Source organism: Silene latifolia, chromosome Y, assembly GCF_048544455.1.
Source record: "Silene latifolia isolate original U9 population chromosome Y, ASM4854445v1, whole genome shotgun sequence".
Classification (NCBI taxonomy): Eukaryota; Viridiplantae; Streptophyta; class Magnoliopsida; order Caryophyllales; family Caryophyllaceae; genus Silene; species Silene latifolia.
Window position 1 is genome coordinate 465,466,683 of NC_133538.1, and position 13,370 is coordinate 465,480,052.

Sequence of the window (13,370 nt, forward strand, 5' to 3'; positions counted from 1 at the left end):
AAAGTGTTCGTAGTACGCATTAAGGTTAATCTTGTGCTTAACTGGGAGAAGTGCCACTTCATGGTCAACGAGGGAGTTGTCTTTGGGCACTTAGTTTCTGATAGGGGAATACAAGTTGATAAAGCAAAGGTGGAAGTGATTCAGCAATTACCACCTCCTGTTAATGTTAAGGGGGTGAGGAGTTTCCTTGGTCACGCCGGCTTTTATCGCCGGTTTATCAAGGACTTCTCAAAAATTGCTAAACCACTTACACAGCTGCTACTTAAGGATGCCCCTTTTGTGTTCACTGATGAGTGTCTTTCTGCTTTTCATAGGTTAAAGCAGGCTTTAGTCTCTGCGCCGATCATACAGCCTCCCGACTGGGACTTGCCGTTTGAGATAATGTGTGATGCCAGTGACTATGCACTAGGAGCGGTGCTAGGACAAAGGAAAGACAAAGCTTTGAATGCAATCTACTATGCGAGCCTAACTCTGGATGAGGCTCAAGTGAAGTACACTACCACTGAAAAAGAGCTGCTGGCTGTAGTTTATGCCTTAGAGAAGTTTCGTTCTTATTTAGTTGGGTAAGAAGTTACTGTTTTTACTGACCATGCAGCTTTGAGGCATCTTCTTGCTAAGAAGAAGGCTAAACCACGGCTATTGAGATGGATACTCCTTCTTCAGGAGTTTGATTTGCAGATCAAGGATAAGAAAGGAGCTGAGAACGTTGTAGCTGATCACTTGTCGCGATTGATGCGACAAGAAGGGGAAGATTCTCTACCTATTGATGACTCTTTCCCTGACGATACTTTAATTGCTCTTATATCGTCTATTGTTAACCAAGAACCTTGGTATGCAGATATAGCTAACTTCGTTGTCAGTGGCAAGCTGCCGCCTGACCTTTCTCATCAGCAGAGGAAGCGTTTTCTGTATAACGCTAAGCAGATTTCTGGGATGATCCTTATTTGTTTAAGGAATGTGCAGACGGTCTCTACAGACGGTGTATTCCGCAGTGGGAGGCCAAAGTAGTCCTGGAAGGCTGTCACTCCTCTTCCTATGGTGGTCACCACGGTCCATCGCGCACCGTGGCTAAGGTACTTGATCTGGTTTTTCTGGCCTTCTTTGTTTGCTGATGCTAAGTCTTTTGTTTCAGCTTTTGATGCTTGCCAACGATCAGGGAACATTTCAAAGAGACATGAGATGCCACAAAATGGCATCTTAGAGGTTGAGGTTTTCGATGTCTGGGGCATTGATTTCCAAGGACCATTCCCATCTAGTAAAGGTAACAGGTACATTTTAGTGGCTGTAGACTATGTGTCCAAATGGGTTGAGGCAATTGCTTCACCCCATTGTGATGCCAAGACCGTGATAAAAATGTTCAAAAAGGTCATATTTCCCCGATTTGGTGTCCCTAGGGTCGTTATTAGTGATGGGGGAATGCACTTTAAGGAGAAGAAATTAACTTCTATTTTGTCTAAAGTCGGTGTCCAACACCGGCGTGGTTTGGGGTATCATCCCCAAACTAGTGGTCAGGTTGAGGTCTCTAACCGCGAGTTGAAAGAGATCTTGTCTAAGGTAGTTTCTAAATCACGGAAGGACTGGAGTCTTAAGTTAGAGGACACATTATGGGCTTACAGAACTGCCTTTAAGACACCAATTGGTGCATCACCTTATAGGTTAGTTTATGGGAAATCATGTCACTTACCTGTTGAGTTGGAATGTAAGGCTTGGTGGGAAATTCGTGAGCTTAACTTTGATTCTAAGTTATGTGGTCAGAATCGTCTTTTGCAGCTAGATGAGTTGGAAGAGTTTAGGCTTAATGTCTATGATAGCTCGCGCATTTATAAAGAAAAGACGAAGAGATGGTATGACAAGAGAATTCTACCTCGGGAGTTTCATGTTGGGCAAAAGGTGCTGCTTTTTAATGCCCGTTTGAGATTATTTCCTGGCAAGCTGAAGTCCAGGTGGAGTGGTCCTGACACGCTGACAGCTGTTACCAAATTTGGATCCGTGGAGCTCGAAGACTCTGAAGGTAGTAGGTTCAAGGTGAATGGGCAATATGTGAAGCATTACTACGAGGCAAATGAAGGAGACAATCGTGTTGAAGTCTTGTACTTCGACGAGCTAGATGTGCCAGTTAATTGATACCAGAAAGGTCGTGCGGGAACTCATAAACCAGCGCTCTCCGGGAGGCAGCCCGGACTGTTTTATTGAACTTCTGTTGAACATTTTATTTTTCTTTAGCTTTTTGTTGCACTTTAGACGCTGTTTTACGAACTTTTTATGCCTTCCTTGCTTTTTAACGCGTGTTTTGCAGGACCAAGCACTCGATCGAGTAGTTTTTCTACTCGATCGAGCACTTTTTGGGTAGTATTCACTCGATCGAGTGATTTAACTGCTCGATCGACCAGAGCCAAAATCACGTTTACTCGATCGAGTAGTTTTCTACTCGATCGAGTCCTTCCAGACACCAGTTTACTCGATCGAGCTGTTCCAAGTTGCTCGATCGAGCAGTTTGTCTTCCAGCAGCTATTTTACGTCTATGGAGCTACTGCTTGACTTTCTTTGACCTCCCATGTTCATGGTCGGTTTGGGGAGGTCCCTCTTTATGACATTTTGTAAGTTTTCCGACTCCACTTCTCCTTTTCTCTTTAGTTTGCATTTCTTTCCCTATTTTTGGTACAATGAGGGCATTGTACGGTTTGGTTTGGGGAGGTATGCATCCATATCTATGTCTGTCTGCATGTTTTCTTGTATTTTCGCTTGCACGTTTAATTATTTTCGCATGCATTGTTGTTTTAATTAATTCAAAAAATCATAAAATTCAAAAAAATTATTAGAAAAATTTCAAAAAAATCAAAAAAAATTTCATGTTTAATTTGAGTCGGAACGTTTGAACTTTGACGCTACATTGAATCCTTACTTGAGCCTTGCATAGTCTTGACATTTAGTTGGCATGACTATGTGCATGATCTACGAATTTTTGTTTCTCTCTTATCTGAACGAATAGACTTGATTCTTATATCGGCAAGCTACATTACATTCTGAGGTTAGAGCTTTATAAACTGGTGACATTCATGACCAGTTTCATTTAGGATGTGAGTAGTACTCTCTTTCAGGCATGTAACATCAATTTGCATAAGCTTGAGTCTAGTCTTCTTAATACCTGTATGCATTCGGTCTGTGGATGGTGACACATGTTAGGAGAGGCAGTTCCATTTTATTTCATTCTACCCAAGAGCCCTACATAGCCAAATTGCCTTTTTGTCCTTTTAGCTACTGTCTATAATTTTCCCTACCCTAGCCGAGCTAGTGACGAGTAGCTGTTTGGAATGTTTTACTGCAGTTTGGTTATCTTTATCTGATTTTCAGAAGTTGGTGGAAGAATTGAAGGGAATGAAAGAAAGAAAAATTGATGAATGAAAAAAAAAAAGAGAACGAAAAAAAAGAAGATAAGAAAAAGAAGAAAAAGAAAGAAAAAAAAAAACAATTGCGAAGAAAGAAAAAGAGAAATTGTATAATGATTTTCACTCCCATGTTTTACTTATATCTTATGGGGAGTTGACGGTCTGTTTTGGTGTTTCGTGAGTAGAGTGCATGGTTTTTGCACCGTTTCATCTTGATTATATTGAGTACGAATTGTGATGCAGTTTATATTTGGATTCGTTGTTGCTAGCCTGGCTATTAACTCCACTTATCCAAATTCATTTTAGCCCCTTCTTACCCATTACCTCACTTACCCAAATGTAAGTCCTCGGCATGTGTCTTGGTCATTAGTATGGTTGGAATGCATATGTTTGGTTGTAGAAGACTTTATTCATGTTAACTGCATGCATGTTCTTATAGGTCGAGTTACGTGAGTGTCTTTACTTCTTTCTATCTTTCACATATATACTCACCTTGTGCCTAGTTTTTAGTGATGAGCGACCCGTGAGAGTCCGATATCTTGTGAGTCTAGCAAGGTCGACGGTTCAGTAAGTTTGAAACATTGATTTAATTCGTTTGCACTTCTCATCTGCCACTTTGTCATTTTGTTGCATTAAACTGGTTTTAGTGGGTGATTTGTAGCCGATGCGTTAGTCCCGTTCCATTGTTTATCCTTTAGTTGCATTCATATTTTGCTTGGGGACAAGCAAAGGTTTGGTTTGGGGAGATTTGATGCGTGTATTTTATATAAGGTTTTTACCTCATTTTTACACGCATTTCTGTACTATTTATGTAGCATCTAGCTACAAATACCCCCTAATATTCTACTTTGGTTCGTTTTATGTAATTTGCAGGAATTAACCAAAGAGGAGCTAAATCAAGCCTTAATTCGTCCCATTTGCATGCATTTATGGAGAGCGAGGAGCCGGAGCTTGGAAATCTAACACTTGGAAGACGCGTGAGCTGGATTCGGGAAGTATTTTTATGTCTTACGTGCTAAGATAGCTCGATCGAGTAGTTTTCTACTCGATCGAATGCTTTATTCGCTTAAGGTTGCTCGATCGAGCAGTTCAAGTATGCGCAAGACAAGACTTTGCAAGGAGTGCTCGATCGAGTGGTTTATTTCCACTCGATCGAGTGGTTTGGCGTCAGTTTGCTTGATCGAGTGGTTTATTTCCACTCGATCGAGTAGTTTGTCCTGCTATAAACTTTTTCCGCCTAAATTTCGTATGGGCTTTTGTAATTAGTCCATAGATTAGGTTTAGAGTGGATTTTTCGTATAAGACTGAAGGAGTGAACAACGTAACTACTCTCTCTCTCTCTTTTTTTTTGTCACTCTTGATTCTCTCATACATTTTTTTTACTCTATACTTTGCTACTCGGAATTGGATTACGATTGGTACTATCATTCTTCCTTTAATCTTTTAATTATAATTATTATTGCTATTGTGTTGTTGTTCTTCCCTATTATTTCATCTCTACCTTATTCGATCTTTATTAGTTCGCTATAATGTTTAGTGTTAATTATTTATATGTTGTTATTGTTAATTCGATGATGAGGCGTAGCTAATTCCTTTAATATGTTAGGATTAGGGAAACCGTGGTAGAAACATGTTGGGATCGACATGATTAGATTAGCTTTGCGACAAGGATTGTATTAAGCAATATAATTGTGTTTAGGTTGAATGAATGCATGCAGGAGACCGATTAATTAGTTACCCCCGACCTGGATCGAAAGATTGGAAGGGAAGGCTTGCTTAATTACAATAGGTGACACCTAATTAAGGCGAAAGCTAAGTTAGGGAGACCCTAGGGTGATTAGAGACCGAAAGGGTATAATCGTAGGTTTAAGGACCGAAAGGTGACGACCTCGCTCTTCTTATCAATAACTTAATCGACTTAGTTGACCCGATAGTGTAGCTGCCACGGTAGACCGATTCCTAGCATATTTCTCTCTTTTATCTGATTTACCCCTGTTTTCCTCCTTATTTTCTCTGCTTTACTCTTTTCCTTACTCTCATTAGTTTAGAATCAATCAATTAAAACCCCCCCAATTTGGTTACCGAGACGAACTTAGACAAAGCTGGCATCTTCCCATCTCCCTGTGGAGATCGACCCGACTTCCCTAACTATATTAGTTAGAGCGAGTTTGTATTTTTGACAGGTATACGACTGACGTGTCACTGCTAGATCGTCTGATGTATGTGTTGCATTCCAGGTAGGGTTTCCCTACTCAATATTAGTCCCATAATGTGTTGGTGATGATTTGTGATTGTTGATTGTTGTCATACGAGTATTGTGACGGTTGCTGGTTTTGATTGCTGTTTAATGGTTGTGATTGTTTGTCTCTGGTTCTCGAGATGCGTTCTCGGCTGAGTGGAGTCACTTGCGGGAGTGGCTTCACGCCCTAGTTTCGCCCTCCGTGGAACCCGCCACGGGAAAGGATGTGCACATTAATGGGATAGGGTTATCGCTCGGTATGATGAGCGGGGATTTGGTGGGTACGGCTGCGGTCCCCCACTGGCAGGGCTGGTCCAGTGGACATTCGGTTACGGAGATTGATTGGAGTGGGTGTGATTGTGTGTGTGACCGTTTGAGATGTGTTGTTTGTTGTGTTGTTGGATTATATAAATTGTGTGATTAGTACTGTCCCCGTTTAAATGTTTTAAAAACTGTGGTGATCCATTCGGGGGTGGTGAGCAGTTATTGAGTAGGTATGATATGACGCGTATGGGATAGATGGGATGAGTCATCACGTGGCAGTTAGAAGTCTTCCGCTGTGTCAGACGATATTTTATAGCTTTGATAGTTTTAGCAGTGGACCATCTGAGAGTCTTGTATTTCTTTTTATCGGTTTTGGAGTTGGTATGTAATCACTTTAAAAATTATTTACTTTTAAGTATGTTTCGTTATTGTCTTATGATTATCATTGCCTCGGGAAACCGAGATGGTAGCACTTCCATGCCTTAAGTGGTCATGGTAAGGCACTTGGAGTATGGGGGTGTTACAAAATGGTACCAGAGCGACGATCCTGAAACCTGTAACCAATGAATCTAATGAACCTAGGGAGTCTAATGAAAATGAACCCAGGGTAGAAGTTGTAGGAGCTAATGCAAAGACTTGGGAGACGTCCTAATGTCGCGAACTCGCCCTACAGTTTTGAACCGGTCACCATGGGATATGAGTCGGGATCGCCATGTGTTTATCTTGTGAATTGTGTATCTATATAGTGATGTGTGACATGAATCAGTGGATGTACGTATGTGGATAATAGGGAATGTGCAGAAAAGATAGTGATGATGTGATTTCATATGTTGTTGGTTGAAAGCATGTCGCATGATAGTTGGTTTACAATGTTGGTTGGAATTGTTAGAAAAGTGTATGAGAATGATGAGTAATGTGGTGGAAAAAGGAAGTAGTTCATATGTGATATGATTATACATAATTTTGTTTGTGTAATTTTATATAATGATTTCTTATACATGTCTACTATTGTTCAGATGTATATGTTGTATGAAGAATGTTGTGGAAATGGATGAATTGATTGGAAAAGGTGGAGTGACAATTGCATGAGAATATGAATTTTGTGATTATGAATATGTTTAGGTGACGAAGTGTATTTGTAATATTGTTGTATTAGTAACATGGAAATAGGATTTGTAATGTATGAGTATGTTTTGTTTACGAAAAGTGATAGAATAAAACCATGTGGGTAAGTCATTATTGGCAAGTTAAATAAATTATGTGCATGATGAATGTTGTTGTTTTGCTTTCGAAAAGAGTAACATGTGATTGGGACTACTGGTTTTATGAGTATTGGGTTGTTTTTGTTTACGTTGTTGTCGTTTAAGTTGTTTGTAAGTAAAATCAAGTAGTTGTGTTTTTCGATTATAAAGAGGCTGTCTTTAAACTGTTATAAGTTGAGATTTATAAACGATCTTGATGTGATTCCAATTGGAGGTGATAGCTTGTTCTTTTACGATTCTAACGATAGGTCACACGCCCAAAACGACCAAGAAATGAGTGAGTTATGACTGTTTTACGAAACCTGGACAATGCTGAGAATTGTGTAAGGTACTCGATCGAGTAGCCTTGGTACTCGATCGAGTAGGTGGCACTCGATCGAGAACGTTAGTTACTCGATCGAGTAGCCCTGGTGATTTGTTTTACGTGCTTCTGACTTTCACCTACTCGATCGAGTAAGTCCCTTACTCGATCGAGTGGCCAGTACTCGATCTAGTGACCCATGATTCGGGTCATATGCTTATCTTTTGAATTCGTTGCATATTATGTTTAATTCAAAGTTGTTATTTTGCTTCTTTATGCATTGTTTTACATGTATGTTGGTCTTGATACATAATTTACCCAACCTTATGGGGTGGTGAATGGCACCTTATGGTGAGTATGAGTTTGGTGGGAGGAGATGAGCTATATGTGGTTGTGATAGATAGAGGAAAAAGAAAAGGAAGATTGACAAGGCTTAATTGAGGCATAGAGCATGTTTTGTGAGACGGGATGAGTGATATGATTGTGTGTTGAGTAAGATAAATGTGAGTGAATGTGGACAAAGGGTGATGTATGTTTAGGGAACGTGAGAATGAAAGATTGAAATGAGAGACGCATAAGGTGGTAACTTTAGATGTTTAAGGACTATGAAGGGAGGTAGTTATCACTCAGTTGGTTAAGAATATATGTAATGGGAAGGTCGTTATAGGTGAATGGAAAGAAATGGGGTATAAAGAGCTTAGATTGAGTTATGAAGCGATGTGGGTTTGCGGATAGCGAGTGAGTTTGGGAATTTGGTTTATCAAGAGGTGGAACTAATGTGTGATTTTCTTGGACAGTTAACAGTATGAAATGAGTTTGGGATTGAAAAAAAAACGAGGTGGAGTGGACTGACCGTGTAGATTGATTGGTGATAAGTGAGAGTGATAGCATGATAAGAGAAGATCCATGGTAAGGAAGAGTGAGATAATATCGATAAGAAATAATGGGATTTGAGTTTTGGAGCAATGGAAAGATAATCGGAGCACTAAAGAGTTAGGAAGAAGTAATAACGAGTTTTATGGTTAATTGATTTTGTCGAGTGTAAAATGTTGACCGGAGTTATGTGATATAAAAGAAATAAGGAATCGTCGAGATGTGTGGTATTATCATGATGATGTTAGTTAATGGTTATATGGGAGCTTCAGGACAACATGATTAATCATGAGTTACGAGGAATTAAGGGAGTAAGAAGTTGGTGGAGTATCTGCACGATAAGAGATAATTGGTGAAGAGTTAGATGACAATACAAGTAAGATAGTATTGGGAATGATGTTGATGTAATTTTGTTGGTGAATTTGATGTTAGTTATTTGGAATGTTAACCGAAGATAGGAAAGAAACCGTGATGTTTAGAGATGAGTGTAAGAAACTTGATGTCCGAACGATAGTAGGGTTGAGATGTTGTCACTAGTGGTCAAGAGTGATTTTTTTTTTGGGGAAAGTTAAGTATATATCATCAGGTAAAAATAAGAGTTCATGTACATCATTCATAACCAGCTACAAAAAAGAATACATAAATCAATAAAGAATGAAAGAATAAAACTAAGTCCCAAGAGCTTGAAACCATGTCTAATCCTTTATCTTCATAGGGTTAGTATTCTGCTTCAAAAAACGGGTCTTGACTTCATCCATACTCACTTTGACTATTGCATCAGGACTCCTTACCACCATATCCAGTCTTGCTTCATTGCGGATCCTCCAAATCCAGTAAATTAACGCAACATGGCAGGCACCAGCAAATCTCCTTTGAAGTTTAGTAACTTTCCTGCCTGCAGAATACCAGTGAACCAGATCCTGAATTCTGAAATTGATGTGCAGGTATTTCAAAGCAGATCGATACACACCTTAGCATACACACAATCATTAACTATGTGAGCATGACTCTCAGGTGAGCTTCAACAAATAGGACAATTTTGGTCAATCATGAGTCCCATTTTCAGTAGCCTATCCTTAGTAGGTAACCTCTGCTTCAGGTACTCCCACATAATAAATGAGCATTTAGGAGGATTGAGGCTATGCCAGCATAAGTATCTCCACTCTACCAAAGGCTTCTTCACTCTCAACCAGGTATAACCAGCAGCAACCGTGTATTCACTAGAAGAGTTGAGCCATCTATTGTGGGTGTAGGCTTGCTTAAAAGTCTGCATAATTAAAGTAATCTTCTTCCATGACCAACTACAATCTGTAGGGGCCAAGTAATTAGTCCAAGATCTACCTTTCATATACACATGACTAACCCATCTCACCCACAAATGATCTTTATTGTTTGCAAGCCACCACACATACTTCCCAAGCAATGCTTTATTCCAAGTCTTAGCATCCTTTTTACCTAGCCCCCCTTCATCTTTAGGATAACAACAATCAGTCCAACTTATATTAGGAGCTTTCTTATACTCAGACACTCCACTCCACAAAACGTTCCTACATATGGCATTGATTCTATTTAAAATACCTGAGGGAATGACAAAGATAGTAGCCCAATAAGAGTGAAGAGTTGCAAGAACAGAATTAACTAGGACTACCTTTCCAGCATAAGTTAAGTGCCTGGCTCCCCATCCCCTAATCCTAGCCATAATCTTCTCAGTAAGCTTCATACCCTCATTTTTGGTCAACTTCTTGGATGAAATAGGGACCCCTAGATACTTAAAGGGGAGAGATCCCCTATGAAAACCAAAAACTTGCAAGATAGAATCAATAATATCAGAAGTGACACCATTGAAATAAATGTCTGATTTACTCTTATTCAAGCTTAGCCCAGATGCCTCAGAGAAAGTAGAGAAGGCTCGTAGCATCCACATAATAGAATTTTCATTACCTTTGCAAAATAATAAAAGATCATCTGCAAAAAGCAGATGATTCAGCTTGAGATGTCCACACAGAGGATGAAATTTGAAGCTATCCTGTTGAGCCACCACTCCCAGTATTCTGGACAAATACTCCATACAAATGGTGAAAAGCAAGGGGGAGAGGGGATCCCCTTGCCTTAGCCCTCTTTTTCCTTGAAAGAATCCAAAATGATTGCCATTAACAGCCAAAGAATATGTAGGACTCGTCACACAAGCCATCACCAAGTCAATAAATTTAGAAGGGAATTGCAGGGCTTTCATCATTTGCTTTAAAAATTTCCACTCCACTGAATCATAGGCCTTTTTTAAGTCTATTTTGATTAAACATCTAGGTGAGGCAGCCCTTCTATTATAAAGCCTCACAATGTCTTGACATATAAGTACATTCTCCACAATATTTCTCCCTTTTATAAAACAACCTTGACTTTCACATATAATATCAGGAAGCACTCTACTCAGCCTCTTACACATGACCTTTGACAGAGTTTTATAAATCGTGTTGCAACAAGCTATAGGGCGAAATTCTAATACACTTGTAGGGTTTGCAACCTTAGGAATCAGTGTGAGAGTTGTAGTGTTAGCTTGCTTGAGTAACTTACCAGTCTTGAAGAAATCTTGGATAGCCTCAATGACATCAGGTCCCACAATCTCCCAAGAGTCCTTGAAAATTTGGCTGGAAAATCCATCAGGTCCAGGGGATTTAGTAGCAGGGATAGCCATCATACAGTCCTTAATTTCACTGAATGAATGAGGGGCAAGAGCATGCTCTTATGTGCATCAGTCACCAGAGGACCCGTCCTAACAGTAGGTCCATGAACATCAGAAGTAGGAAGGGAGGTGCCTAAAAGACTCTTATAATAATCAGTAAAAGCTGTCTCAATTCCCAAACAAGTATTATATTCCTCTCCATCAGCACCCTTAATACTCATCACTCTATTGTGAACTTGTCTAGCTCTGATCATATTATGGAAGTAACTAGTATTCTCATCACCAAATTTGATCCAATCCACTTTGGCTTTTTGACTGAGAAAAGAGTGCTGAATCTTACTGAGATGTCTATAAGACTCAGCAGCATCTCTTTCAGCTTGAAGTAACTGTTGATCAGCAGGGTTATTATGCATTTGCACTTGAATCTCCTCCAACAAGGCTTTAGCTATACCAGCAGATTTTTTAACATCAGCAAACCCATTCCTGTTCAACATCTTGAGTGGTCCTTTTAAGCCTCTCAGCTTGTCCACAAGCCTATACATTAGAGTCCCAGCCACAGGCTTACACCAAGATTGTTGTACCACAGTGAGAAAGTTAGGGTACATACTCCACGTGTTATAATATCTAAAACGAGACTTTCTTGTAGTCCTAGTACTTCTCCTATAACACACACATGGGTTATGGTCAAATAATCCTTCTGGAAGAAAATGAGCATATGAATCTGGATACATCCCCATCCACTCAGAATTGATCAAAAACCTATCAATCCTAGAAAAATTTCTAGAGGCAGGCATTTGCTTATTGTTCCACGTATAAAAAGCTCCCTGCCCCTTGATATCAGTTAATCCACAATAATCAACACATTCCCTAAAATCAGCAATCTCAGTCCAAATAACTTCTCTGCCAATACGTTCATTATAGTTGAGGGCATTATTAAAATCACCACAAACAGCCCAACGCCCATGGTATCTATCCTTCATGTCCTTAGGATGATCCCATAAAACCAGCCTTTCTCCCTCATCATTTCATCCATAGACAACAGAGTAAAGGAAAGTATCCCCTAAAGCAATTTCCAAGACCTTAGTAGTAATCACCTGAGCATTTTTATGAAGAACTGACACATCAAAGATTTGAGGGTCCCAAATGATCCATACTCTTCCACCATGATGATAATCATTATTATTAATCCCCTTCCAATGTCCACCAAGTTTTGCAAGAACACTATCAAAATCCTGACTCTTAATTTTGGTTTCAACTAGCCCAAATAAGCCTATATTATTCTAAAATAAAAACTTTCTAACACCTACCTGCTTATTTGGCCCATTTATTCCTCTAACATTCCAACTCCCTAAACTATCCATTATTACTTGATCCTGGTGGTTCCTCCTGTCTCCCATTCAATGATCCCACTGGACTGCTAGCTAGGGCCTCCACATAAGACTTAGAAGGGGACCCTGTCACCACATCTATGTGTTCCTGCCTAGACACTTGCTGAATAACATGAACAGGGGTAATCATATTGGAGTTATGATAAGTAATCCCCCCAAATGGCACCTCAGGGACTGGTACCACAGGAGGAGTCTTCACATTAAAAGGAGGCTTCTGAACAACTCTCCAGATTTGTTTAGAAGGCTTAGATACTGGTGGCTTCTGTGCGACTGAGTTTTTCTTGCACATACCAGTACTATGCCCAATCCCCTTACAAGTATCACACACAAGAGGCTTCCATTCATATTCCACCAATATAGTCACCTCTTGTCCATGTTCATCCTGGAACATAAGTTTATCAGGGAATTTCTAACCAATCTCTACTTCCAGTAACAATCTGGCATATCCCAGCCTGGTTTTATCTTCTGTGGCTCCATCACGTTTTAAGAATTTTCCCAGCAACCCCGCTAATTTCTCAAGACAGGTTTTGCCCCAAAATTTGAGAGGTAACCCACAAAGGCGCAACCAAATTTGGACAAATTGAACCTTCTCCTTACGCAGACTACACTCCTCAGTCCAGGGCTTGACAATTAAGGGTTTATTGTCATACATAGGGAAGCCTTGCTGAAGCACAAGAGACTGACACTCTTTGGTAGGGAAACGAACCAAGAACACCCCATTAGGGAGGAAAGAAATTTTGTCATATTTATAGACCCCCCATATCTTGTTAACAAACCCCTCGAGTAACTCCCATGGCGGATTACTGCCTAACACATAACAGACTACTGCAGTATCCCAGAATTTCAACTCATCTGCTACATCCTCCTTAGTAAACTTTAAAACATGCACCTCAGACTCTTGAGTAACCAAAGGAGATTTAGTTTTCTTACCAGAGACTTCAATCCATTCACGAGCATCCTCAGTAGAATCAGTTTCC

At 39.9% G+C, this 13,370-nt stretch overlaps 1 protein-coding gene across 1 annotated transcript; it reads right to left on the bottom strand.

Annotated features, from left to right (window-relative positions):
- Positions 1 to 11,016: 11,016 nt before the first annotated feature.
- Positions 11,017 to 11,985, bottom strand: LOC141632930 (uncharacterized). Its single transcript, XM_074445427.1, has one exon. The coding sequence runs from the start codon at positions 11,983 to 11,985 to the stop codon at positions 11,017 to 11,019; it is 969 nt and encodes a 322-aa protein (XP_074301528.1).
- Between the last annotated feature and the right edge of the window lie 1,385 nt (positions 11,986 to 13,370).